Consider the following 23009-nt stretch of genomic DNA (forward strand, 5'->3'; position numbering starts at 1 on the left):
AGGTTTTAAAAGTTCCCCAGCTGTTCCAAATGTATACTCAGAAGCCAGCCCTACGATCCATCTCTGGTGGGAGGATGATTCTCTGAGGATTTGGGAAGGCAAAGACCTGCACAAAACTGAGGCTCTGCTAGCAGCCACACACCTGGACCAGCCAAAGGCCAAGTGTGAACAATGCATAAATTTGGCACGTGGACATACGTTGCTACAGCCAAGAGAAGGGATCTCTGCAGCTCAATCTAGATGACCTATTAAGAATTTTGTTTTTAATTCTGTTATAAGAGATTTGATGGCTATCTTAATCCTCTAATGCCCTGCCAAATATGAAACAAACAAACAAAAAAAGCAAAACCCAAAACCTGGAAAAGGAGGAAGATACCTTATAAACTTTTTGAATTAATTAAACAAGGAGGCCATTAGATAGAGGTGACTCTAACCCCTTGGAGGCCTATATAAGCAAATCAAAAGCAGAATCTAAGCCTGTAAATGCCTCAAGGTTACCAAATTGAAACCTAAGGACAACTAATACCAAGCAGCCAACTAGGCTTGAAACTACATCCCATCAATAATTTCCTTATTTTGATTATGCCTTTTCACTATAAAAGCCCTCATACCCACTCCCACAAGAGGGAGGTGATAGATCTATAATTATGGCTGAATTGCACTGTTGTACGGCAGAAACCAACACAATATTACAAAGCAATTTCGCTCCAATTAAAGAATAAATTAAAATAAATAAATTTTTAAAAAGCCTCCCACAGCCCCTGCACTTCCCGTCAGCAGCACACCCCTTACCACTCCGGTTTGGTGCTGCCCAGTTCTAGCTGATTTTGCTTAGAAACTCTACGAATTTTTAATACGCCTCAGTTTACCTTTTAACAGCTCTGGTATCAGCATAGGGAACCAAAGAAGCCCCGAGAGCCCCCAGGAGCAGTGAGCAAACAGGTACCTTTGAAGTCACTTGATGGGCGGCCCGCTCGCCTCCCAAGGTGACGGGCGAGTCCCTCTCAGAGCCTGGACCTTCACACGTTTCTTTTCTCAGATTGGGTCCAGAAACTGCTCAGAATCAGACTGGATCCAACTTAGAAACCAAACTGAGGTCAGGGACAAACTGTGTCCACCTTAAAAACTGGGCCAGGACAGACCAGGTCCGACTTAGAAACTGAATGAGGTCCGATGGCGAACTGGGTCTGGCAAAGAACTGGGTCCGAATTAGAAACTGGACCGGGTCCAGGGACAAACTGGTTCCAACTTAGAAAGTGAAATGGGTCTGGGGATGGACTGGGTTCAACTTATGAATAGAAACCAGAAACCCGGTCCAGGACAGACTGTTTTTGTTTTCATGTTTTCTATTGGGGTTAAAAGTCACATAATATAAAACATACTATTTTAACCATATTTAACTGTAAAGTTCAGTGGCCCTATGTACATTCACATTGTCGTGCAACTCACCATCAGGACCGACTGGGTTTGACCTAGAAACTTGACCGGGTCTGGTATGAGGCCTCAGGTTAATAAAATGTTGTCTTGAAATCAACCTTACTGGACTTCCCTGCTGGCCCAGGGGTTAGGATTCACAGTTTCCAGTGCAGGGGTGGCGAGGGTTTGATCCCTTGCAGGGAAACTAAGATCTCACCTGCCTGGTGGCACAGCCAAAAAATTTAAAATTAATAACTACAAATTTTTAAAAATGAAGTTAATTTTACCAAAGATAATCTTGAGTTACAGTGGCCACAGTGGAGAACTTTTAACCACCTGAGATGACCTTATCCAGTTACAAGATGCCCTAGAGAAAAGGGTCTCAGCCAGGCACTCACTATGAAGGGTCGAGAGACAGTTACTTTTCCTCCTCTATGGTTTCTAGTGACCAGGATGAGACCCACTGGGATGCTCCACTTGCTTGGAATCCTGCAGACGGCATTATGGGAAAACTGGCAGGAGCCTTGCAAAGGGTAACAGTTCTTACCAAGGTCAGATCTCCTGGATCTGTGGAGCATGGGTGAGAGGAAGGGGAAATTTCACATTGTCTTTTCCTTTCCAAATTCACTTTGGCAGGAAAACACATTGGCTATGGATCCTTTCCCTCCCAGGGATAGTTGTGAAATGTAAATGATGTTTTACCTAGTTTTCTCTAGGAACCCAGAAGCATCTCATGAAATGCAAACTTCAGAGAAGTCATGCTTATCAGGAAAAAAGAAGAAAAAGCAGCAGCAACAGCAGGTATTTGGGGAGTGAGTGAACGAAGAATCTTAAAACTTTTCCCTACTAATATCAGTAAAAAAATAAGCCATCTGAGCAAGTAACCTTAACTCATTCTGTCTGCCTGATATGCAATTTAGATCCAACCATTCTTTTATAAACTAGTGAGTTTTGCCTTATTGTATGTATCCCATGGCTAAAAATGTTAAACAAAACCTGTAAGATCTCTGCATCTGTCTGTATGTTTATGTATGTGATAGATGTGTGTTATTTTCCTACCTTTGGATAGTATAGCCAAAATTAATTTGTAAAGAACTCTAATATGCTGAAAAAACAAACATTTATATAGATCAAGTGTGTGCTAAGAAATATAGAAACCAACCCAAATGTTTTTCAAGTTCACATGGTCTAGCATAATCTTTGGTAAATGAAAGCTAGTTTAACTGTGTTGGTTTAATTAAAACAGGCATCTCTTTAGACTAATCAGTATTAAGTTGAACATTTTTATTCTACCAGAGTTAATTAAAGTTAAATTATGTAAATGTAAAGTAAAATTATGTCATCTCTGTTTTGTCAGCAAGAATGGTAACTTAAGATGATGGCTGGCTGTTCAATGTCTCATGAAATTTTCATGAGTAAACATAATTGTTGAAAAGAAGTAAATTAAGGAGATGTAAGTAATAGTTTAAAAGTGTACTTTTCAACAATAATCATACCTTATGATATGTTTACTTAAGATTAGTTTCCAAAGTCTTCTTGGTAACTTAAAACCTTAAAGTTGTATGAGATAAGTTAAATGAAAGTCATTAAACATCTAGATCATTTCCAAGTAAGATAAAATACTGAAATATTAATTACTGAACACAGGTTTATTCACTTTTGGCTTTCTTTGGCAGAGGAACTAAAGATACTTGATCCTAACAAGGAAACATGTTTTGTGCCACACTGAAAAATTACTAAAAGGAAGAATATACTTCTAGCAATTGTGAAAGGTATTTATAAACATCATGCCAATCCACAGAATGCTAGTATAATGGTCCACACTGCTTACTTCTTAGTTTTCACTAGAAATAAAGGATTCTAAGGGTCAAGAATTTTAATTAATATATGTAATTAAAACTCCTTAGAAATAATAAAGGTGAAAGGAAACAACTGTACCTGTAAACTGAACTGGATCCTGAATTCTTTTAGTTTCCTCCAATATCTGCTACAACTCTGCAAACTAGTGTTTCCAGTTTTCTCCCACTCTTCTGATTTGGAATCACTGAGAACAATGACAACTCCTGAACCTCCTTGGAAGGGACGATACCAAGTCTTTCTCACTACTCAGATGGCAGCCAAACTTCAGGGAACTGAACCTGGGTACACATCCCCCACTTAAAACAGGCTATTCCAGACCCTTGGAACTGCACACCAGCTGAAGATGTAAAATTGACTAGGGAGGTTCCTCCCCAGAAGCAGATGACATCTTGAGGGCTCCCAAGATCATGGATCAAGATCTTCATCCCCAATATGAAATCTTTATTCCTTTTGCCTTCTTGCTAGTTTCATTTTCCCTCTGTTAACACTGGGAAGACAATGCCCCTTAACTCTGAGCACTGTCAATGAATCTGGGACATAACAAAGTCTCAAGACTATCTCGCTAAGGTGGTTTAGATACTATAATTGCTATAGATTACTTGTTGGCTGAATAAGGAGTCATCTGTGCCATAGCAAATATCTCCTGCTGTACCTGGATCAACACCTTTGGTATTAGAGCAAATGCAATAAATTAATCAAGCCACTTGGCTAAAACAGGTTGATGCTCCTTCTAGTACATTCTTTGATATATTTGATACCAATTGGTTTGATTCATGGGGGCCCTGGTCAAAGTGTATACTTCAGGCTCTTGGCATTATCCTCCTATAGTCAGCATTGTAGAGCCCCTGGTGTGCTGTGTTCTCTCGATAGTCTTAAATGCATGTTCACAGCCATCAGCAGTGTATCATGTGGTCTCACTGCACTTAGAGAAACAGAAACAAGATGAAAAATGAGATGAACATCAAAAACAGATCTTTCACGGATCTGACATCAAAACCTGTGAGTTTCACAATGAGACAAGAGCAACTTAACTGTGAGTGAGTGAGAGTGGCACTAACACCAAATTGTCAGTCAATCTCTCCTGCATGAGAGGATGACCAAAAGGGCGAACAGGTTTAATCAATTAAACAAAGAGGCCATTAGACTGAGGTGGCCCTAATGCCTTGGCAGCCTAGGTAAGCAAACCAAAATCTAAGCCTGTAAGTAAGTTCCTCAATGTTATGAAATCAAGATGCTAAGGACAACCAATCAGAAACAGCCAACTGGTTATGCTGTAGCCAATCAGCACTTTCCTTACTTCTGCCTTATCTCTGTGAAAGCCTCTCAGGAGCTCCTGACAGTGTAGCACTCCTAACCACGCCTGGTGTGGTGCTGCCAGATTCCAATCGATTTCTGCTCTTAAAATGTTTAATATCTTTAGTTTATTGTTTAACAAGAGCACTTCCAGTCTGGAGCTTTTTCTGACACTCCCCTCCTCCTAGAGAGATGTAAGCCCTTGTGTCTGTCCTCTTCCAGGGCAAGCTTTATCAGAGTACCCACGAGGCTTGTATTTGCTTGCATGCTGCTCTGCCCCTCCTGAAATGTATCCTCTTTGAGGCCAGGGGTAATATCTGTATCCTACGTTGTGTGTCTAGTATCCAGCACACAGGAGGCTCAATAAATATTTGTTGAATGAATCGGGACAAGGAGAAGTGTTCACTAAGTGCCTGATATTAATAGCAAGCATTGACCCACCACTTTTTATGCACAAAGGCATATACACTGAATAGACTGATTTATTCCTAAAACAACCCTGAGGTAGAAGCCACTATAATTGTCACTTTAAATGTATGAAAACTGCATCCCAGAGAGACTACTCAGTTGTCCAAGGTTAGACACAAACTAGGAACAGACAAGTGTAGGACCAGATCCCAGAGTCCACCATGTTCTTTACCTTTAACCCAAGAGGAAAAGGATGCTCCACCCACATTAGACATGAAGACCTCTCTAGGGGTCCTAATCTGGATGAGGGCTGCCAGGGGGTGCTCCCATTAGTGGGATTTGTAACTTTTAGGATCCTGAAGCCTTGTGCATTCTTGGACTTTTTAGGAAGACAGGGGAAAAGGCATTGCTCAAGGATATAAGGGGTAGAAATGGAGAGAAATAAAAGAAAGCATCCAAGTTTTGCTCTGAGAGCTTAGAGTCTGGAGAGGAAATCTCCATTTACCAGCAAGAAAAAGAAAAACATTAATATTAAATTATGGCTTAAGTATGACATGCAATTATTTGTGCCCAGAGGTCCCCCTGCCATTTACGGGGAACACCATCCTCAAGATCTCATCCCAGATAAACCACAACCTGAAGAGGAATCATAGCTCCAGTTCTGCTTTCTCTACTGTATTATCCCAACAACTGTTGTTGTTGTTTAGCTGCTAAGCCGGGACTTTTTGTGACCCCATGGACTGTAGCCCGCCAGCCTCCTCTGTCCATGGGATTCTCCAGGCAAGAATACTGGAGTGGGTTGCCATTTCCTCCTCTATTTCATAAGTCTGTAATCTAGTCAATCAATTCATCACTATTCATTGTGTGCCAAGAGTATGCATTGGCAGGCCTGGCTTCCCTGATGGCTAAGCGGTAAAGCATCTGCCTGCAATGTAGGAGATGCAGGTTCGATCCCTGGGTCAGGAAGATCCCCTGGAGGAGGAAATGGCAACCCACTCCAGTATTCTTGCCAGGAAAATCCCATGGACAGAAAAGCCTGGCGGGCTACAGCCCACGGGGTCACAGATGGACATACAAGCAAGAGTATGTAACGATGAGCTGGATGAGATTCCCTGTAGCCCTGCCTTCCCAAACTTCAGGAGTGGAGCATCTTAAAGACATTTACCAAGTAAACAGCCCTTCTACTGCAGGGCAGTAAATGCAAGAGGGCTGAGATGGAATCTCTAGAGGGGTGCATCATCGTCTAGGGAAGGCGAAGGGGTTTTCTCTTGGCTGTGTCCAAACTGAAATGTGAAGGATGTGCATCAGGAGCCCAGTGAAGGAGGAGGCAAGTGTACATTTTTGGAGGCAAGAACAGAGCCCAGAGTGTGGGGGACTGGCAGTTCAGTTTGCAGATGAGTCTTCTACAGTGCCTAAAGGCTTTCCACTCCTCAAAAGAAAACAAACCCAGCACCATCTTTCCTGTTTGTAGAGGTTTGTCCTTCAAGAAAGGGTCTCCCAGCATCCATCATTCGTCCTGAGCATCCCCTCTCTGTCTGTACCTGCTAGTATCGGCCTTAGAACAACTCTCACCTGTAGGGAGGTTTCAGTGTGTTGGAGAAGACAGACCTCGAGGGAGCATCTCTGCCAGTTGTGGGTGTTGGAAAACCACGGGGGGAAGCTGAGACATGAGATGTTAACGACCCTGGTAAAGACCCATCAGCCTCGCCACCCACTGCTCGCCCGCTGTCACCGGCGTGCTCCAGAGCTGCCACCTGCTCATCCTGGCCCCGCTATAACCCCGATGCTTTAATCTCTCTTCCACCACGCTTCGCTCCCCCACCCCACCCCGAATCAAGCCCACTGCCCCTCTAGACCCGACTCCGGCCCGACTTCCTGCCCGCGGTGGCCACCGCGTTCTGCTAAGGTGGCCAAGTCGGCGCGGCCAGGGAGCTTCCCCGCCGCCAGTGCCCACCCCAGGTTCTCCAGTCCCCGAAGCCAAGACGGCGCGCGTCCGGCGCGTTGACCTCGTGGGCGCAGCCCGCTGCGGCCGCCTTTCCCAGGAGGGCTGGAGGGGCCGCGGGCTGCCCGACTCCCAGCCACCCGGGAGCCCGGCGGCGACTCGCAGGGACGCGCTCGATCGGGAGCGCGCGCGCTTGGCCGCTCCGAGGTCCAGCGGTGGCGCGGGGCGGGCAGAGGCGGGGCCGAGGGCGGGCCGGCCACAGCCTCCGCCAGTCCCCGCTCCCTCCCCGCCACCCCCGCTGCCGCGCGCCACCTCCCAGCCCCCACCCCCCTCCCCCACCGCGCGCGCTCCGCCCGCCCCGGAGCCTCGCCCTCCGCCACGATGAGCAAATGAGCGCGAGCGAGGGCATGAAATTTAAATTCCATTCAGGGGAGAAAGTGCTGTGCTTCGAGCCTGACCCCACCAAGGCGCGAGTGCTGTACGATGCCAAGGTGCCGCCGCGGAGGGGCAGGGAGGAGGCGCGGGCCGGGAACCCCGGGACGGGAGGCGAACGCGGATGCGGGTGCTGACGGTGCCGCGGAGCGGGGGAAGTGGCGGGGCTCGGCGCTCCTTGCTCGCGGCTCCTCGGCCTGCGCGGCGCCGCACGAGCGGCAGGGGGCGCTCGCGGGACGCCGCGATGGGGAGTCGGGGCTGGGACGCTTCCGCTTCCGCCCTGGGCCGGGGGTTGCGCCGGCGCTGTCGGAAACCTAGCGCTAGCGGTGTCGCGCTGCAGGAGCCGCGGCGTCGGTTTGCGCACCTGAGGGCGGCGGGGGCTCCGCGTCCAGGAGGCCGCTTGCTCAAGGCCTCTGCCTGGAGGTTAACTCTCCCCGTCCTGTGCTGCCTAGGGCCGCTTGGGCTCCCGCGCGATGCCTTGATCGAGCGGCCCCCGTCCTAATCCATAGATAGTACCGCAGGGCTGGCTGTCAACTGGCGACGCCGTTGCCCTGGGCCCGTTGTGGTCTGGGCTCGGCCCCTCCCGTAGGCCTGGATTCTCTCTGAGAGCCAGGTTGAGTGGGTGTCTTCGTCCTCCAGGGCCTTGCACCATTTAGGTTTTCAGTTGGCCGTGTCGCGGCTCCTGCCTGTCCACCTAAGTTTCGGAGGTTGGGAGAAAATGGAGCCACATCAGCAGCTCCTCCGGTCTGGGTGGCGTGAAGGAGTGTGTCTCGCAGGTCGCGGGTGGGGGCTGGCCCTAGCGCCCCTCCGGGCTTTCCTTTCTACTTTGGGGCTCCAACCCGCTGCCCCTGCCTCACGTTTCTGTTTGCCGTGCCTCCTCCCTCCCCGCCTTGAGTCTCCCTAAGGGTGACACGCCCCTTCATTTGCCCCCGAATTTCCCCCTGGGGACACCGCTAGGCGAGGTGGCAGAATCTGCGAGCCTAACTGGCCAGAGGATCCTGCGGAGCCCAGGAGACTACAACTCCCAGAGGTCTATCGGCAGAGGCTCGCTTGTCAGGCCGGGACTCTTAGTGACAACTCGGCTGACTAATGGCTTCAGAACCTACACCCGTTCTCACACTCAGAGACCAATCAGGGGGTGGTTGGAGGGATGTTTCCTATTTTGAGGCATCCACTCAGGGGAAAAAATGGAATTGAAAGGGAAAATGTTTCAGCCCAGTTCTCCGTCTAAAAAAGGAGAGAATGCTTTCCTTTCTTTTACAAAAAAGCCCATGATCTAGTTTTCCTAATCCAGCTTCTGATATTCTGTATGTTCTGCTGTTTGTGGACGGTATTTTCTGGTTTCAGATCGTCGATGTTATTGTTGGGAAAGACGAAAAAGGCAGAAAGATCCCAGAATATCTGATCCATTTTAATGGTTGGAACAGAAGGTGAGTGTACTTGTTAAACCTGACTGAAAATTGATCATCTGTGCACAGGAACATTGCAAACTTCTTTGTTAAGTTTTAGAAACACTCCTTGGAAAGTTTCATTTCCTGTTTTTGCTTTTTTGTCAAACCTTGCCTACTCGGATTACTTCTGAGTCGACTATATTTGGATTCTCAATGGTTGCTTTTGGAGACTCTGATTGCTTCTGTGTCTGAATGAGTTGTGGTTTCTCTTTTTGTAATTTAAAATATTTAAATAGTTTTGTGAAAGGTAAGTAATTTTGAGACACATCTGTTCCTGTGTGGTGCTTTTAACATTTGTTTCATGTCAAACTAAAATACTGAATTTTTTTTAACATTTGTTTCATGTCAAACTAAAATACTGAATTTTACACCCTTTTCCTCTTTTGTTTCTTTAGCTGGGATAGATGGGCAGCAGAGGATCATGTCCTTCGTGACACTGATGAAAATCGGAGATTACAGCGGAAATTGGCCAAAAAAGCTGTAGCTCGCCTGTAAGAATACCAAAAACATGAATTTTGCTCAATGTGTTTCCTTTTAAGGTTTAGAATTTTTGTCAGAGAAAAGTTTAAAAATCTGATAATCGTGGCTTATCAAGTCATGTAACATATTTGAAACATAGTAGCAAATAGTGTTTCTATTGTATTCGAAATAACTACTGTGCTTTCAGAGAGATTATCCTGTAGTATTTTTAAATGGAGGTTACCACTTATGTTTTAAAATGTAATTATATCTTCGATACTTAAGAATTATTGTTACTGCATTTTTCTTTTAACCTCAAGACCCATATCAGTCAACATTTCAGTGGTCTTTATCCATTTCAGGAGAAGCACAGGAAGAAAGAAGAAGCGCTGCAGGTTGCCTGGTGTGGACTCGGTCTTAAAAAGCCTCCCTGCTGACGAAAAAGATGAAAACGATGAAAACTGTGAGTGGCTTGACTTATTGTCTCTGGTTAAAAGGAGTTTTACCTAGTTCTTTTATACTGCAGGGTTGAGGGGAAAGATTCACTGAAACTTTAGACAAGGAAACATTGTAAGCTCATTTCATAAAACATTTGCTCATTTGTTTTTGATAATTCAAGTAGCAGTCAGAAAGTTCCTAATTAGACCTGGTGGGTCTTGCACATGACCCGTGCCTTCTCAATCAGTGTCTTATAGAAGTGCCTCAGAGCTCCATTCTCATGTTTTCTTCATGGTGCCTTGCTCCACTTGTGAATGTGACAGTGAACGATAAGATCCTAGGTGACTAAACACTTGCAGATCATTTACTTGTGTGGTTTTTGCACCCCTTGAGGTTGGTATTATATTTTTTCAAAATAAATTTCTATTCTGAAAGGTCCAATATTTGTGTTCGGCATTTAAACTTTATGCTGGTCAGTAGTTTATTATTACTAGCAGTAGGATACCCATGCCATCCTAAGGAATTGTAGATGTAAGGGTTGAGGAAGTGTGTAATGCAGGTTTGACTGCTGTTTTTTGTTTTACCTAGCAATAAGCAGTTCCTCTGACAGTGAAGAAAAGGATGGAGAAATAAGTGAAGAGGGTGATATTGAAGAAAAGACTGAAGTGGTATACAGTTCTTATTGTAAAAACTCTTTGGCATATATTTTGATGGTAAAATTTTCTAGTTGTGAAATGTTTTGTAAAAATCCATCTTTTTAACCAAATGTGATAAAATTGTACTTCATATATAAGGGAAAAAAACCCTTTTTATTGTAAAAACTTCTCTGTGGCTTTTTATACCCATGAAATGTTTCCACAAACCATTTCACCTCTTTCTTTGCAATGAAATTGTGAACTTTTTATAGTGCTGATTAATTTTTAAATGGTGTGTATCAAGAGTTTAGCATCTTCTGTTTGCTGAATACAAAGTTAACATGAATCCCACTGGTAAAGTTAAAGTGGGAAGAAAAGAAATAAGCATTTTCAATGTCGTTAGCGCCCTAAAACAAGTTAACTTTTGGCCTTTAATATACTTCTCATTAGAACATGTGACATCATTACTGGTGTAAATGTCAAGGATTAACTGGTTTGTTTCATTGTAGGCTGTGCTTATGTTAGTCCCTCTTTGGGTGTAGACTCTCTGTTTTAGGTAGTTAAAATGAAATTGTGATATTGCAGAAGGAAGGACCAGAGCTGCATGCAAAAAAGGAAATGGAAGAAAGAACAATAACTATAGAAATCCCTGATGTTCTGAAGAAGAAGCTTGAGGATGATTGTTACTATATCAACAGGAGGAAACGGGTAAACGAGGAGGACACATAAAACATGGATTTGTAGTAGAGCCATATTTTGCAGTCACAGAAAGTTGAGAGCCTTGACGGAATGAAACTCAGGTTCTGTGCTGAGTTGGGTTTTACACTTCTCTGGCAGTAGTGTTCTCCTGATGGAAGTGTGCTCAGACTTTTCCAGCCCTGGCTGCCTGTTAGAATCTTCTAGAGAGCTTTGCAGAGTCCTGATGCCTGGGCTTCAAGCTTAAGGTGAAAACTGATCTATGACGTTGGGGGTGGCAGCTGTGGATATCTTAGAGGTTCCGCAAATGGTTCTAATGTGTCCCTAAGCTGAGAATCATTGCTTGCATTTATTTTTAAAATTAGTTATCAATTAACTTTAAATTATTATTGTAATATACATGGGGATATGATCAGTAGAAGAAAAGTCAGAGAGTTTCAAAGCACATTTACCTAAAGAATTATCTTCATACACAATTGACTTTACTTTTTAGCTTCAAAAATGACGTACACAAGACCACTGTTTCTTGGAATATATGGTTTATCCAATGGAATGTGTACATCAAATGTTTATGTTTTTGTTAACAGTTAGTGAAACTTCCATGCCAGACCAACATTATAACTATTTTGGAATCGTACGTGAAGCATTTTGCTATCAATGCAGCCTTTTCAGCCAATGAGAGGCCTCGTCACCATCATGCTATGCCACACGCCAACATGAATGTGCATTATATCCCAGCAGAAAAGAAGTAAGTAGGGGAGGGAGGGTTGGCATTTCATGGTTCACTCTGGGTGTTAGAGAATAAACTTCCATTTAGAAGAGGTAACACTGTCTCTGTTTCAGTTACTATGAAACAGTTCACATACTGTTACACTTAATTCACACAGTAACCAGTTAAGTTTCAAAATACTGCATTTTTCCGGAATGTTCAGTAACTCTTTAGGAGTGTGATGTGAATCCATTGAGGATATGCGCTGCCTCAACACTAGAAGAAGTTTTCAATGATGTAATTTAGGGAGCGAACTCTTTTTTTTTTTTTTTTTTTTTTTTTGCTTTGAGAAGTACCAGAATGGGGAATGAGAATTTTGTTGAAACCTGTTTACAAACAGGTCTTTACCCTAATCTGAGTAATTGTCCTCATAGCTTGCCTTGGGAACCAGGCAAGCTCCACTCCCAGTCGCTCCACTCCCAGTAGGAGTGGAGTCAGACAAGTAGATTGTTCCAGTTAAAACAGGTGTGTCAGCTCATCACGACCAACCCCTTCAGCTGCGGGCATCTGGGGTGTGTCTGCTTTCCGGAGCACAGGCTCCTTGGGCTCCTTGTGTGGCACTGAGCATATTCACTTGTGTTCAGTGTGTAAGTTACAATTACTTGCTTACTGCACTCTATATTCTACGTCTGTGCTCCCATTTAATTATCGTTAGCACCTACAGACTTTGTGTTTTGCACACTTAGGTGTAATATATAGTGTTTAACACTTCCTGATTAGAAATATGCACCTTCATTGTGACATTTTGAAAAGTTCTGTTATTTTATTGCATCTCTAATCTCTTTAATCCTTCCAGCGTTGACCTTTGTAAGGAGATGGTGGATGGATTAAGAATAACCTTTGATTACACTCTCCCATTGGTTTTGCTCTATCCATATGAACAAGTTCAGTATAAAAAGGTGACTTCGTCCAAATTTTTTCTTCCGATTAAGGAAAGTACCACAAGCACTAATAGGTAAGTTAGCTTGTAGTTCAACCATCAGCTATCAGATATCAAATAGCTAGATCTGTTTTTAAAGATTTCCGTTGGATGCTATGGGGCCAACACGTTTGGAGGAGGGAGTAGATTGCAAACCACTGTCTGTCCTGGTGGTTTTCTTTCTTCTTGGGTAAGCTTGAGTCATCATTCACTTTCAAATGTCTCTGGAAGTTTTTACCAAGTGAAGATTTCAGTGTAGAGAAATTGGCTTTAGAGTAGCCAGTGCCCTTCTTTCCAAAGACATTGGGGTGAATAGAGCATGGCCTGAGAAGGTTGGGTGTGGGTTTGAATTTGTGACTTGGCGAGGTGTCATCTGAGTCTCTTGCTTTTCCTCTCAACAATGGAAAGAACATTTGCTTCTGTAGCTAGTTGTTAAATGAGGAAGTGCATGAAGGGCTGGCTGCCTTAGGCCTTCAAATAAAGGTTAGTTTCTTTCCCGCTCTGCTATGTCACCACTGTCTTCCCTCAGTGACCAAGCATTTCCAAATCTCCATTCTTTGGGTTCAACAAAAGTCCCCCCTGCACCTGAGTCCATGCCTCTATCTGTGTAAGCTACTTCCTTGTCTGCCTCAGGCCCATCTTCCCAAGAGAGTGGTCTGTTTTCATGATTTCCACCCCTGCATCTCCTCTTGCATGTTTCCTGTCTATCTTGGTCTCCTGCCTCCCTCTGCTCCCCAAAGTCACTGACAGCTTCCCACTTGCTGCACCAAGCATTGCCCTCCTTTCTCCTTCAGCCCCTTGATCCGCTTCCTCCTCAGGTCTTGTCTGATAATTGTCTGCATTATGACCGTCTCTTCTTCGGCTGCCTTCCTTCCCAGTGGGGACCTATGTTGATGTCCCCACACCCTCCTCCAAACCTCAAGGTTCCCAGTATCTAGAGTGGACCGCATGTTTCCACAAAATGTGGCCAACGTTTGTGGCATTCTAGCCCTATCAGTAGTTACATTGTGACGAGATGACGTTGTATTCTTAGTCTCGCCACCATGGTTTCTCAGCCTTGGCTCGACCGATGTTTTTAATTGGATCATTGTTGGTGGCGGAGGCCAAACTATGCACTGTAGGATAGCGAGCAGCATCCCTGGCCTCCACCCACTGGATGCCAATGGCACTTTCCCAGTTGTGACCATCAAAACTGCCTCCAGAAGGTGTCTGTGTTCCCCCCAGAGTGGAATCACCTCTGAGTTGTGTTCCCCCCAGAGTGGAATCACCCCTGAGTTGCGAACCACTGATACAAAACAAGGACAAAGGGTATCACAGCCTTTAATGCCAGGGTGCCTTGAAGAGTTAAAGGGTGAAAATGGTATAATAATGTTTGGGTACCTTTTAAGAAAGTATTTGTTTTGGCATGTCTGGAAGTGAAAGTTTCTAAGCCTCCTGGAGTGGAGTGGAGGCTGTGTTTTCTGCCTGAAGAAGGACATTGAGGAACCCCTCCAGGCTTTGCATAGATTCTGTGGACTGGGCGCGTGTGATGTGTTCCCCTTCCTTTTGTAGGAACCAAGAGGAGCTCTCTCCAAGCCCACCTTTGCTGAATCCATCCACACCACAGTCCACAGAGAGTCAGCCAACCTCAGGCGAACCAACCACCCCCAAAAGGCGCAAAGGCGAGCCAGAAGCCTTTCAGTCTCTGAGGCGGTCCACGCGCCACTCTGCCAACTGCGACAGGCTGTCTGAGAGCAGCGCCTCGCCCCAGCCCAAGCGCCGGCAGCAGGACACGTCTGCCAGCATGCCCAAGCTGTTCCTGCACCTGGAAAAGAGTAGGTCCACTGCCCGCAGGAGGGCCATGCCGGGGAGAGGTGATGCCGACTCTGTGCTTGGTCTGGGTCAGGCACCGTGCTCCTGAACCCAGTCCAGCGGGAGATGGGAGCCCCCCCCACCCCCACGCCTTCAGCTCTACAATCAGGATTCCTGGTACTGACCAGTTTTGCGCTGGCTCACCCATCTGTTTGCAGTCCCTCTCTCCAGCCCTGAACTAGTTAACGTCCTGTACATATGGATCTACCTCTTCTAGGCATGAGTTCATCAGTGGAATCATGCAATACGTGGCCTTTTGTCCGTGGCTTCTTTCACTTAACATACAATGTTTTCAAGTTTCATCATGTTGCACGTAGTTTATCCCAGTGAAGTGTGAAAAAGAAAGTGTTAGTCGCTCAGTTGTGTCCAACTCTTTGCGACCCCCCTGGACTGTAGCCCGCCAGGCTCCCCTGTCCATGGGATTTCCCAGGTAAGAACACTGGAGTGGGTTGCCATTCACTTCTCCAAGGGATCTTCCCAACTCAGGGATCAAAGCCAGGTCTCCTGCATTGCAGGTGAATTCTGTCTGAGCCACTAGGGATATCTCCGAACTTGATTCCTTTTCTTTCCTTTTTTCCATCAAATAATATTCCAAGTACTGTCCTTGACAGGGAAGTCTTATTGGTAAAAATTAATAACTTCTCTGCTCTTTGTAAAGGTCTTTCAGCAATCTTTAATTCAGTAGCTGTATGATTAATTAGTGGATAATTAATTGGTGACTAATTAAAGTCTTTTCCTTTTAAAGAGACACCTGTTCATAGCAGATCATCCTCACCTGTTCCTCTGACCCCTAGCAAGGAAGGGAGTGCGGTGTTTGCTGGCTTTGAAGGCAGAAGAACTAATGAAATAAATGAGGTAAAAGCCTTAGTGTCTGTTGTTCACCCCCACCGAACCCTTCCTTTTGTGTTTTCTTAAAAAGTCTTACAAGAGGAAATCCCGTTTGCTTGGAAAAAACATGTTACTCTTGCCGTGGATATTTTTTTTTCAATTTTTTAAATTATTATTATTTTTTTTTCTGTACAATGTTGTATTGGTTTTTCCATACATCAACATGCATCCACCATGGGTGTACATGTGTTCCCCATCCTGAACCCCCCTCCCGCCTCCCTCCCCATACCATCCCTCTGGGTCATCCCAGTGCACCAGCCCTGAGCATCCTGTATCATGCATCGAACCTGGTCTGGTGATTCATTTCACATATGATAATATACATGTTTCAATGCCATCTTCCCAAATCATCCCACCCTCGCCCTCTCCCACAGAGTCCAAAGACTATTCTATACATCTGTGTCTCTTTTGCTGTCTCACATACAGGGCTATCGTTACCATCTTTCTAAATTCCATATATATGCGTTAGTATACTGTATTGGTGTTTTTCTTTCTGGCTTACTTCACTCTGTATAATAGGCTCCAGTTTCATCCACCTCATTAGAACTGATTCAAATGTATTTTTTTAATGGCTGAGTAATACTCCATAGTGTGTATGTACCACAGCTTTCTTATCCATTCGTCTGCTGATGGACATCTAGGTTGTTGCTGTGGATATTAACAGAATTTTTTGTATGATGTGTAACATTGTATTTGTGGTATCTAAAATGAGATTATAGCCCTGCACCTCCATTCCTCTTTTATTTCAAGTAAGTCCAAGTATTGCCTGGAGAATCCCAGGGATGGGGGGAGCCTGGTGGGCTACCGTCTTTGGGGTTGCACAAAGTCGGACACAACTGAAGCAACTTAGCAGCAGCAGCAGCATTGAAATAGGAGTATTGTTATTTTATAGAACAATTGTCAGTACAGTTTTTCTGCAAAAAGTCAGAGTAAATATTTTCAACCTTGTGGGCTTCATAGTCACTGTTGAGACTCCCCAGCTCCAAAGCAGCCCCAGACACTGTGTAAATGAATGAGTGTGCCATGTTCCAATAAAGCCATGTTTATGGACACTGCCATTTGCATATCAGATAATTTTTCATTTATGTGATATTATTCTACTTTTGGTCTTAACCATTTAAAAGTATAAAACCCATCTTTAACAGTAATATTAATAGCCATCCCTTTGAGGGCATGCTGTATGCTAGCATTGTTCCAGGAGCTTGATCTAAATTACCTCAGGTTCTTGAGAATAACCTTACCAGCAGAGTTCCCTTTTACAGACAGGAGAGCTTCAGTTTGAAACTATTTTTAAGGCCAGTTAACTGAGATACATAGTGAGTATTTCAGGAGTTCAGGAGATGTCTTAGTCCACGGGGGTATTGTATAAATCTTGCCTAGCAGGTGTGCTTTCCTTGTTTCTGTGCACAGGGGAGGATGGCTTTACGAGACAATGTTTGGTGACAGGGGTCAGCAAACTTTTCTTATAAAGGGTCAGATTGTAAATATTTTCAGGGTTGTGCATCAGCTTGTGAAAGTGGTGTGAATAGTTCGCAAATGAGTGTGCTGGGTGGCCCCAAAATTCATTCATGTGTGCTCAGTCTCAGTTCAGTCACCCAGTTGTGTCCAACTTTTTGTGATCCTGTGGACTGCAGCACGCCAGGCCTCCCTGTCCATCGCCAACTCCTGGAGCTTTCCCAAACTCATGTCCATTGAGCCGGTGACGCCATCCAACCATCTCATCCTCTGTCGTCCCCTTCTCCTCCCGCCTTCAATCTTTCGTAGCATCAGGGTGTTTTCCAATGAGTCAGTTCTTCACATCAGGTGGCCAAAGTATTGGAGCTTCAGCATCAGTCCCTCCAATGAATATGTGTGCTAGTAATCAAATTTCATATGATTTTTATATGTTGTGAAGTAGTATTCATTTAATTAAAAAAAAAAACATTTAAAAAACAGTTGTTTTTAGCATGAGGGGGTTGCTTTGGCTCAAGGGTTATAAGTTGACTGACCTCTGCTAGAAAACCCAGTTCGTGTTCCAGTGATGTTGAGGGAGGGTTAGGAAATTCCTAGTGCAAGCAGTCCCTAACTTTCCTGTTTTCAGACTAGAAAGCCCTGCGGGTGTTTTTATCCAAGAAGAATCCTGTTTCTTACAGCAGTCCCCAACCTCCATGATCTTAGGCCGGATGAGCTGAGGTGGAGCTGATGTAATAATAGAAATACAGCGCACAATAGATCTAATGCACTTGAATCGTCCCCAAACCGTCCCCTGCCCTGGGGCCGTGAAAAAATTGTCTTCCACGAAACTGGTCCCTGGTGCCAAAAAGTTGGGGACTCACAGAAAACATCTGAATATTGAGGCACAGCCATTCCCACTCTGGTCACTGTTGCAACGCCGCCATCTAGTGGTAATAGGTACAGCTACACGGTCTAGTGAAAAAGTGGTTGGGGTTGGACAGGCTCTCATGATGAGACCTTAGTGCATTCCGTCTGCATTAAGCCTCCATTGCAGCATATTTTCCCCAGGGCCCTGCATCCTGACCACCTGAGACTCACTCTCCCAATGCCATTTGCCACCCAACCGCACCAGGGAGGGTCTGGACTGGCGTAGTCCTGGTTGAGATCACAGGCGATTCCTGTGCACACCCTGGTTGAGACTTCCTCCACTGGAAACCTGTTATTTCCCCCCATAATGCATCTTTGAGAGAGCTGATTCACTACATTGAGCTGCAGAATTGAGGGAGGGAAGTAGCCAGGCTTGCTAACTAACCACATGATCTGCTTTTGCACATGAGTGTGCCCTTCGTGCCTCCAGTGATGGTGGATTCCCCCATGTTCACTTTGAGTGTCACTGTCAAAACAGTTGCTGAGCTGTAGCTGTGTGCACCGTGGAGTTCGGTGCTTGGGATAGTATAAAGGGGCAGAAACCTACTCCTGCTCTGAGGCTCGTGTATCACAGAAGCGTGGGGTTGGTGAGGCACGGGCTGAAGCCTGAGCCTTCAGCATGGAGACAGATGGAACCATGGTGGTGCTTGTTAATGTCTAAAATTTCATTTTATTAAATTGACTACATCAGCCTTTCTGGGCTCATTTTGGCATCCTTCTGCTTTGTCTTATAGAGGTCTTCCTTTGACCCAACTATTTCCAGATTAAACTTGGCAGATCCCAAAAGGCAAAGCAGCAACTAGGTAGAATAGACCTATAATTTGCTGAAATATTTCTGTGGAAGCTCATCATAGAGTTTTTAAATTCAACTGTTACTTTAACAAAAGCCCCCAATCCACCCACACTTCTAGAATTCAAAGTGAAGGAAAAGCAGGCAGTTTCCAGGGCTGAAGTCTATTTTCACCTGATTCAGTGGGTGAAATTAGTTTCCAGAGTGACTGTAACATAGCAGAATCTTAGAGAATCTTGACACAGTGGTAACCTTTCTCAAAACATCTTTTATTGCTTCATTGTCTAAAACAGCAGAATTTCCAAGAAAGGAGAAGGGGCAGAATGACAAAACAGTTACAGCTAATTTACAGGTAGAAGCTATTGAAAATTAGAAAATCGAATATTTCCCCAATTTTAAGCCCTCTTTCCTTGTTTATTTTTATGAGTTTGTGTTTATTTGATACAGTGGCATATTTTTTTCATCTGCGCACAATCTGTCTTAATTGTAGGTGATTAGAACTGTCTCCACGTTGCCAAGGAAGGTGGGATGGCTTTAGAACCTCCACATTGGCTTCTTGTCATTGTCCTGTTCCATGTTTGGTTTCTTCCCATTTTCTGGTCCAGCTGTGAGGCAGCTCCAGAGGTGCCAAATGGATGGGCAGCTCCAGGGTAGAAATGAGACACTTGATGAGCTGTGTCTTTCTGCCGGCTTGGGAATGTCATAGTGTGTGTATTTCTGCTGGAATTCCAAATGTACAGATCTGTGGGTAATGGAGTGTGAAGATATAACAACAAAGCATTCTCTGTGCTTTTCCCAGGTCCTCTCCTGGAAACTTGTGCCTGATAGTTATCCCCCAGGCGACCAACCACCTCCACCCTCTTACATTTATGGGGCACAACACTTGCTGCGTTTGTTTGGTAAGAAATCCTTTGCCCTGCTTTCTTCTTACCTTTTTTATTTTCCACTTTGTGTTTGTAATATTTGTACTTACTACTCTATGTTCAGTAAGAGTTTGGTTTTGTTTGGCAGCATAGATGTTAGTTTCAGTTTGAATAAGATCACAGGGACCCAGAGGATCTCCTACTGATCGCCAGATTCTGCCGGTTGTAAATGATTTTGCTTTTCTTTTTAATGCAGTGAAACTTCCAGAAATCCTTGGAAAGATGTCCTTTTCTGAGAAGAATCTGAAGGCTTTACTGAAGCACTTTGATCTCTTTCTGAGGTATTGTTATTACTTTGTCAAAAGTTACTCTGCCACCGTATATATGACTTTTTTGAACTTGTCTTCAGCAGATGTAGAAGCTAGCTCTGCAGTATTACCTAAGTATAGTTGGTTCTAATAGTAATTGTAATATGGGGAGTTGGAGCTATTTCATTTTTTCATAGTTTATCTGGTTTCTAAACAAAGGGTATGGAGGTAAAATTTTTTTATGTCACTGGAAGAATCCAGTTGGATAGCCATGTGAGTAGAAAATTAATTTTCTAAAGAAGTGATTGAGATTGATAACTATTTAATTTTATGTATTTTATTCAAGAGTACCTTAAGCATGTGACTTTTCTTTGTTCCATGTACATACATTTGTAGGTCTGATTTTGGTGTCTACTTTGGAGTTAAGAGAAATGATGAATAGTCTGTGCTGATACTTTGTGAATTTGGAGAAAGGTAGCGTTTTCTTCACCTGACAGAGCCATTTTATTATATGGTTGGATCATTCACCCTGAGGCTGTGCCCTCTGCATACCTGGGGCCGCAGACCCCAGCCTCCCTTATGCCTGTGGCGCAGTTCTCCCACCTAGATGTCTATTGACTGGTTTCTCCTGGTGTTCCAGGCTGCTTGTCACTCTGCCTCACCCAGTGTGTCCTGTGTACCTGACCTTGTTTTTTCTTTCTCTTTAAGAGGATACTTTTTCCTTGTATTTAGGTCCCAACCTGTAAGAGCTAGTCAAGTAGGATTTACTGGAGTGGAGAACACTCCAGCCAGAGAAATGAGTCTTTGTCTGGGTATTTTGAATAATGTATCAAATGAGTGGAATTCAACTTTAAAACATTTTATTAGAAAAAAGTTTCAAAAATGCCCTAATCTCCTTCAGCCTTCCCCTCAAACAAACCTACAACTCTGTTTTGTATAAACATTTTGTTACACTGAAATCAAATAATGCCAAAATGAGACAGCCACTAGTTAGCACAGGAGAGCCTTCTAATTCTGAGCTATGCCCAAAACAAAATAGAAATTAGGGTTTTAGGAGGTTACGTACAAAGATTTACAAATAAAATAGTACAGCTGACCCTTGAACAACATGGGTTTGAACTGCACAAATCCACTTATATGTGGATTTTCTTTAATAGTAAATACTTAGTACTACATGATCCATGTGGCTGGTTGCATCTGTGAATTTGGAGGAATAGTGAATACGGAGGGCCCAACTAATAAAATCGTTATACAGGGATTTTCAACTCTGTAGAGAGTTGGAGCCCTAATCCCCATACTGTTCAGCTGTAATGGGTTATGAAAATGTATCCAAACGTGTCAACTATAGAATTAGTGGATTGAGAGTTGCTATAAAAAAGGTACAATCGAAGAAGAAAGAGTTACCTCAAATGAATTTGACTTGGTTTTTACTGAAGAAGGTATCGCAGAGGTATATCCTTACCTTTTTAGGAATTAGGACAGTTGGGAGGAGGCCAGGGAAACAAACAGAAAGCTAATTACTTAGCATGCTAGTTAACGCGGCCCATGTGAGCCTGTTTGAGCCCTTCATGGTGAAATATTTGATACTTCAGTGTCAAGACAGTGTCTGTGTTGCAGATTCTTCAGTGACTGGCTATATTTCAACATCAATCCATAGTCAGGCATAAGTCAGTCTTAAGTTTTTACTACTAAGCTGGAACTTAGAGCATCTTTTGGCAACGGCAAAGTAGAACTCAAAATGCTCTTTACTGATTAAACCATTCAGTTTTGTTTTAACTTAGCCCATGTAAGTACTGTGCATTTCTCAGGTGACATTTATTGAGTTAATAATTTATTTTTTATAGTTTGTTTTTTAAAACAGGAAAATGTAGAAATTCTCAGAGGCCTTTTTGCATGGAAGTGTTTAGATAATCAAGACTGCCACCTGGTGGAGTTTAGAAGCTATAGAAATAGAAATTTGTACACTTGCTAGTGAAAGAATTCCAATGAAACAGTCATTAACATAGAAGCTGGGTATGTGCAGTGAACATAATCAGTATATAGAAATCAAGATTATATTATTTTTTTCTACCTAATACAAAAAGAGTGAAATGTTACAGTTGTGGAAATTCCTGTTTTGCTTCCTGGTATTTAGTCTTTACTCTGGTGATCATAGGGGCTATTTTTTTTTTCCAGGTTTTTAGCGGAGTACCATGATGACTTCTTCCCAGAGTCTGCCTATGTTGCTGCCTGTGAGGCGCACTACAGCACGAAGAATCCCAGGGCAATTTATTAAGGTTTTGATGGTCCTAGAAGAACAGCTGCTCTATCTAGTTCTCGGTTCCCAGTAAAGAACTAGGGAGTCTGTGGGCCTTCTTTATGCAGAAAGCAAATGTGACACCCACCCTGGGGGGCTTTGGCAGAGGTGGACCCATTTGTTTGAGTTGCTTACCTACTGTAGTTATTTCTGTTAAGGATTACTTCCTCGGTGCCTCGATGGCCTCCAGCATCTAACCCTTGCCACCATACACGTGATCTGTGATGGCAAGAAAACAGCAGCTGTGTTCACAATGAATTGTTAATGAACATGTGATTAGGTTGGGCTGTTTCAGTAGACGGAGGTACTTGTTAGCAGTAACCACGTCTTTTAGTTATTTGTTAGCATTAAACAAAATTGTTTTGCAAACTGTTTTCATTCTTATGATAAGGCTGAGCAACTCTCCCACAAATTCTAGTTTTGCTTGGAAACTGCAAAGTAGTCCCTGAATATTTTAGAGGGAATCGATATTGATGGCAAAAGAAAATTTGCAGCTATACATTTGCTTGTTACAGTTCCTTTTCTATAAAACCTTATTTTTGGTGATTTAAATAAAGCATTGCCTGAATGTTTGAGATTTTATAGCTACACTTGGTTATGTAATATTATGGTTCCTTTTCTGTAAAATGTTATTTTTGGCCATTTCAAATAAATGATTTTCGATCTTATTGGAAAGAACCAGGAGAGAGTTTTTACTCTGGTCTTGTCCTTTTCTCTTTATTTGTTGTAGGAAAACAGTAAGGTAACTTTGATTCCTCAACTTAGGGTTAGGTGTGTATTTATTTTGCTTTCCCTTTGTGCCTTTTTTGTTAAGGACTTTTGTTTTCCTTTCCTTTCTTTGATTTTCCTACCTTGGCTGCCTTACTGAGAGGTGGTTCCCTGAAGTTGCTGCAGCCCATCACTGTCTTTTTGCCTGACTCTGGGCTGGTTTGGG

The 23009-nt window shown here is 43.7% G+C and overlaps 1 protein-coding gene and 1 long non-coding RNA gene across 4 annotated transcripts; both read left to right on the forward strand.

Moving 5' to 3' along the window:
- Positions 1–1859: 1859 nt before the first annotated feature.
- On the forward strand, positions 1860–4448 carry LOC129639409 (uncharacterized). Of its 2 annotated transcripts, none has more exons than XR_008708388.1 (4): positions 1860–1967; positions 2133–2217; positions 3093–3188; positions 3388–4448. It is a non-coding gene; the product is annotated as an uncharacterized LOC129639409 (long non-coding RNA). The 2 variants fall into 2 exon arrangements; XR_008708387.1 differs by having other exon boundaries at positions 1884–1967; positions 2123–2217.
- A 2814-nt stretch (positions 4449–7262) lies between these two features.
- On the forward strand, positions 7263–22753 carry MSL3 (MSL complex subunit 3). Of its 2 annotated transcripts, XM_055564037.1 has the most exons (13): positions 7263–7410; positions 8699–8781; positions 9198–9293; positions 9624–9724; positions 10288–10367; positions 10920–11042; positions 11618–11778; positions 12596–12754; positions 14270–14532; positions 15315–15424; positions 19408–19507; positions 19728–19812; positions 21955–22753. In XM_055564037.1, exons 1-13 carry the CDS (start codon positions 7309–7311, stop codon positions 22052–22054), a joined length of 1563 nt encoding a protein of 520 aa, XP_055420012.1. In that variant the 5' UTR covers positions 7263–7308; the 3' UTR covers positions 22055–22753. The 2 variants fall into 2 exon arrangements, with proteins under 2 accessions (XP_055420012.1, XP_055420013.1); XM_055564038.1 differs by lacking the exon at positions 12596–12754.
- The last annotated feature ends 256 nt before the right edge of the window (positions 22754–23009 follow it).

Source organism: Bubalus kerabau, chromosome X (genome assembly GCF_029407905.1).
Source record: "Bubalus kerabau isolate K-KA32 ecotype Philippines breed swamp buffalo chromosome X, PCC_UOA_SB_1v2, whole genome shotgun sequence".
In the NCBI taxonomy this organism is placed as follows: domain Eukaryota; kingdom Metazoa; phylum Chordata; class Mammalia; order Artiodactyla; family Bovidae; genus Bubalus; species Bubalus kerabau.

Excerpts from the sequence above, each read along its gene's own strand:
- MSL3 (XM_055564037.1), top strand. The coding sequence starts at position 7,309 with ATGAGCGCGAGCGAGGGCATGAAATTTAAATTCCATTCAGGGGAGAAA. Across the intron at positions 11,779-12,595 it reads TATATCCCAGCAGAAAAGAA|CGTTGACCTTTGTAAGGAGA; the intron begins GTAAGTAGGGGA and ends TAATCCTTCCAG. Across the intron at positions 19,508-19,727 it reads ACACTTGCTGCGTTTGTTTG|TGAAACTTCCAGAAATCCTT; the intron begins GTAAGAAATCCT and ends TTTTTAATGCAG.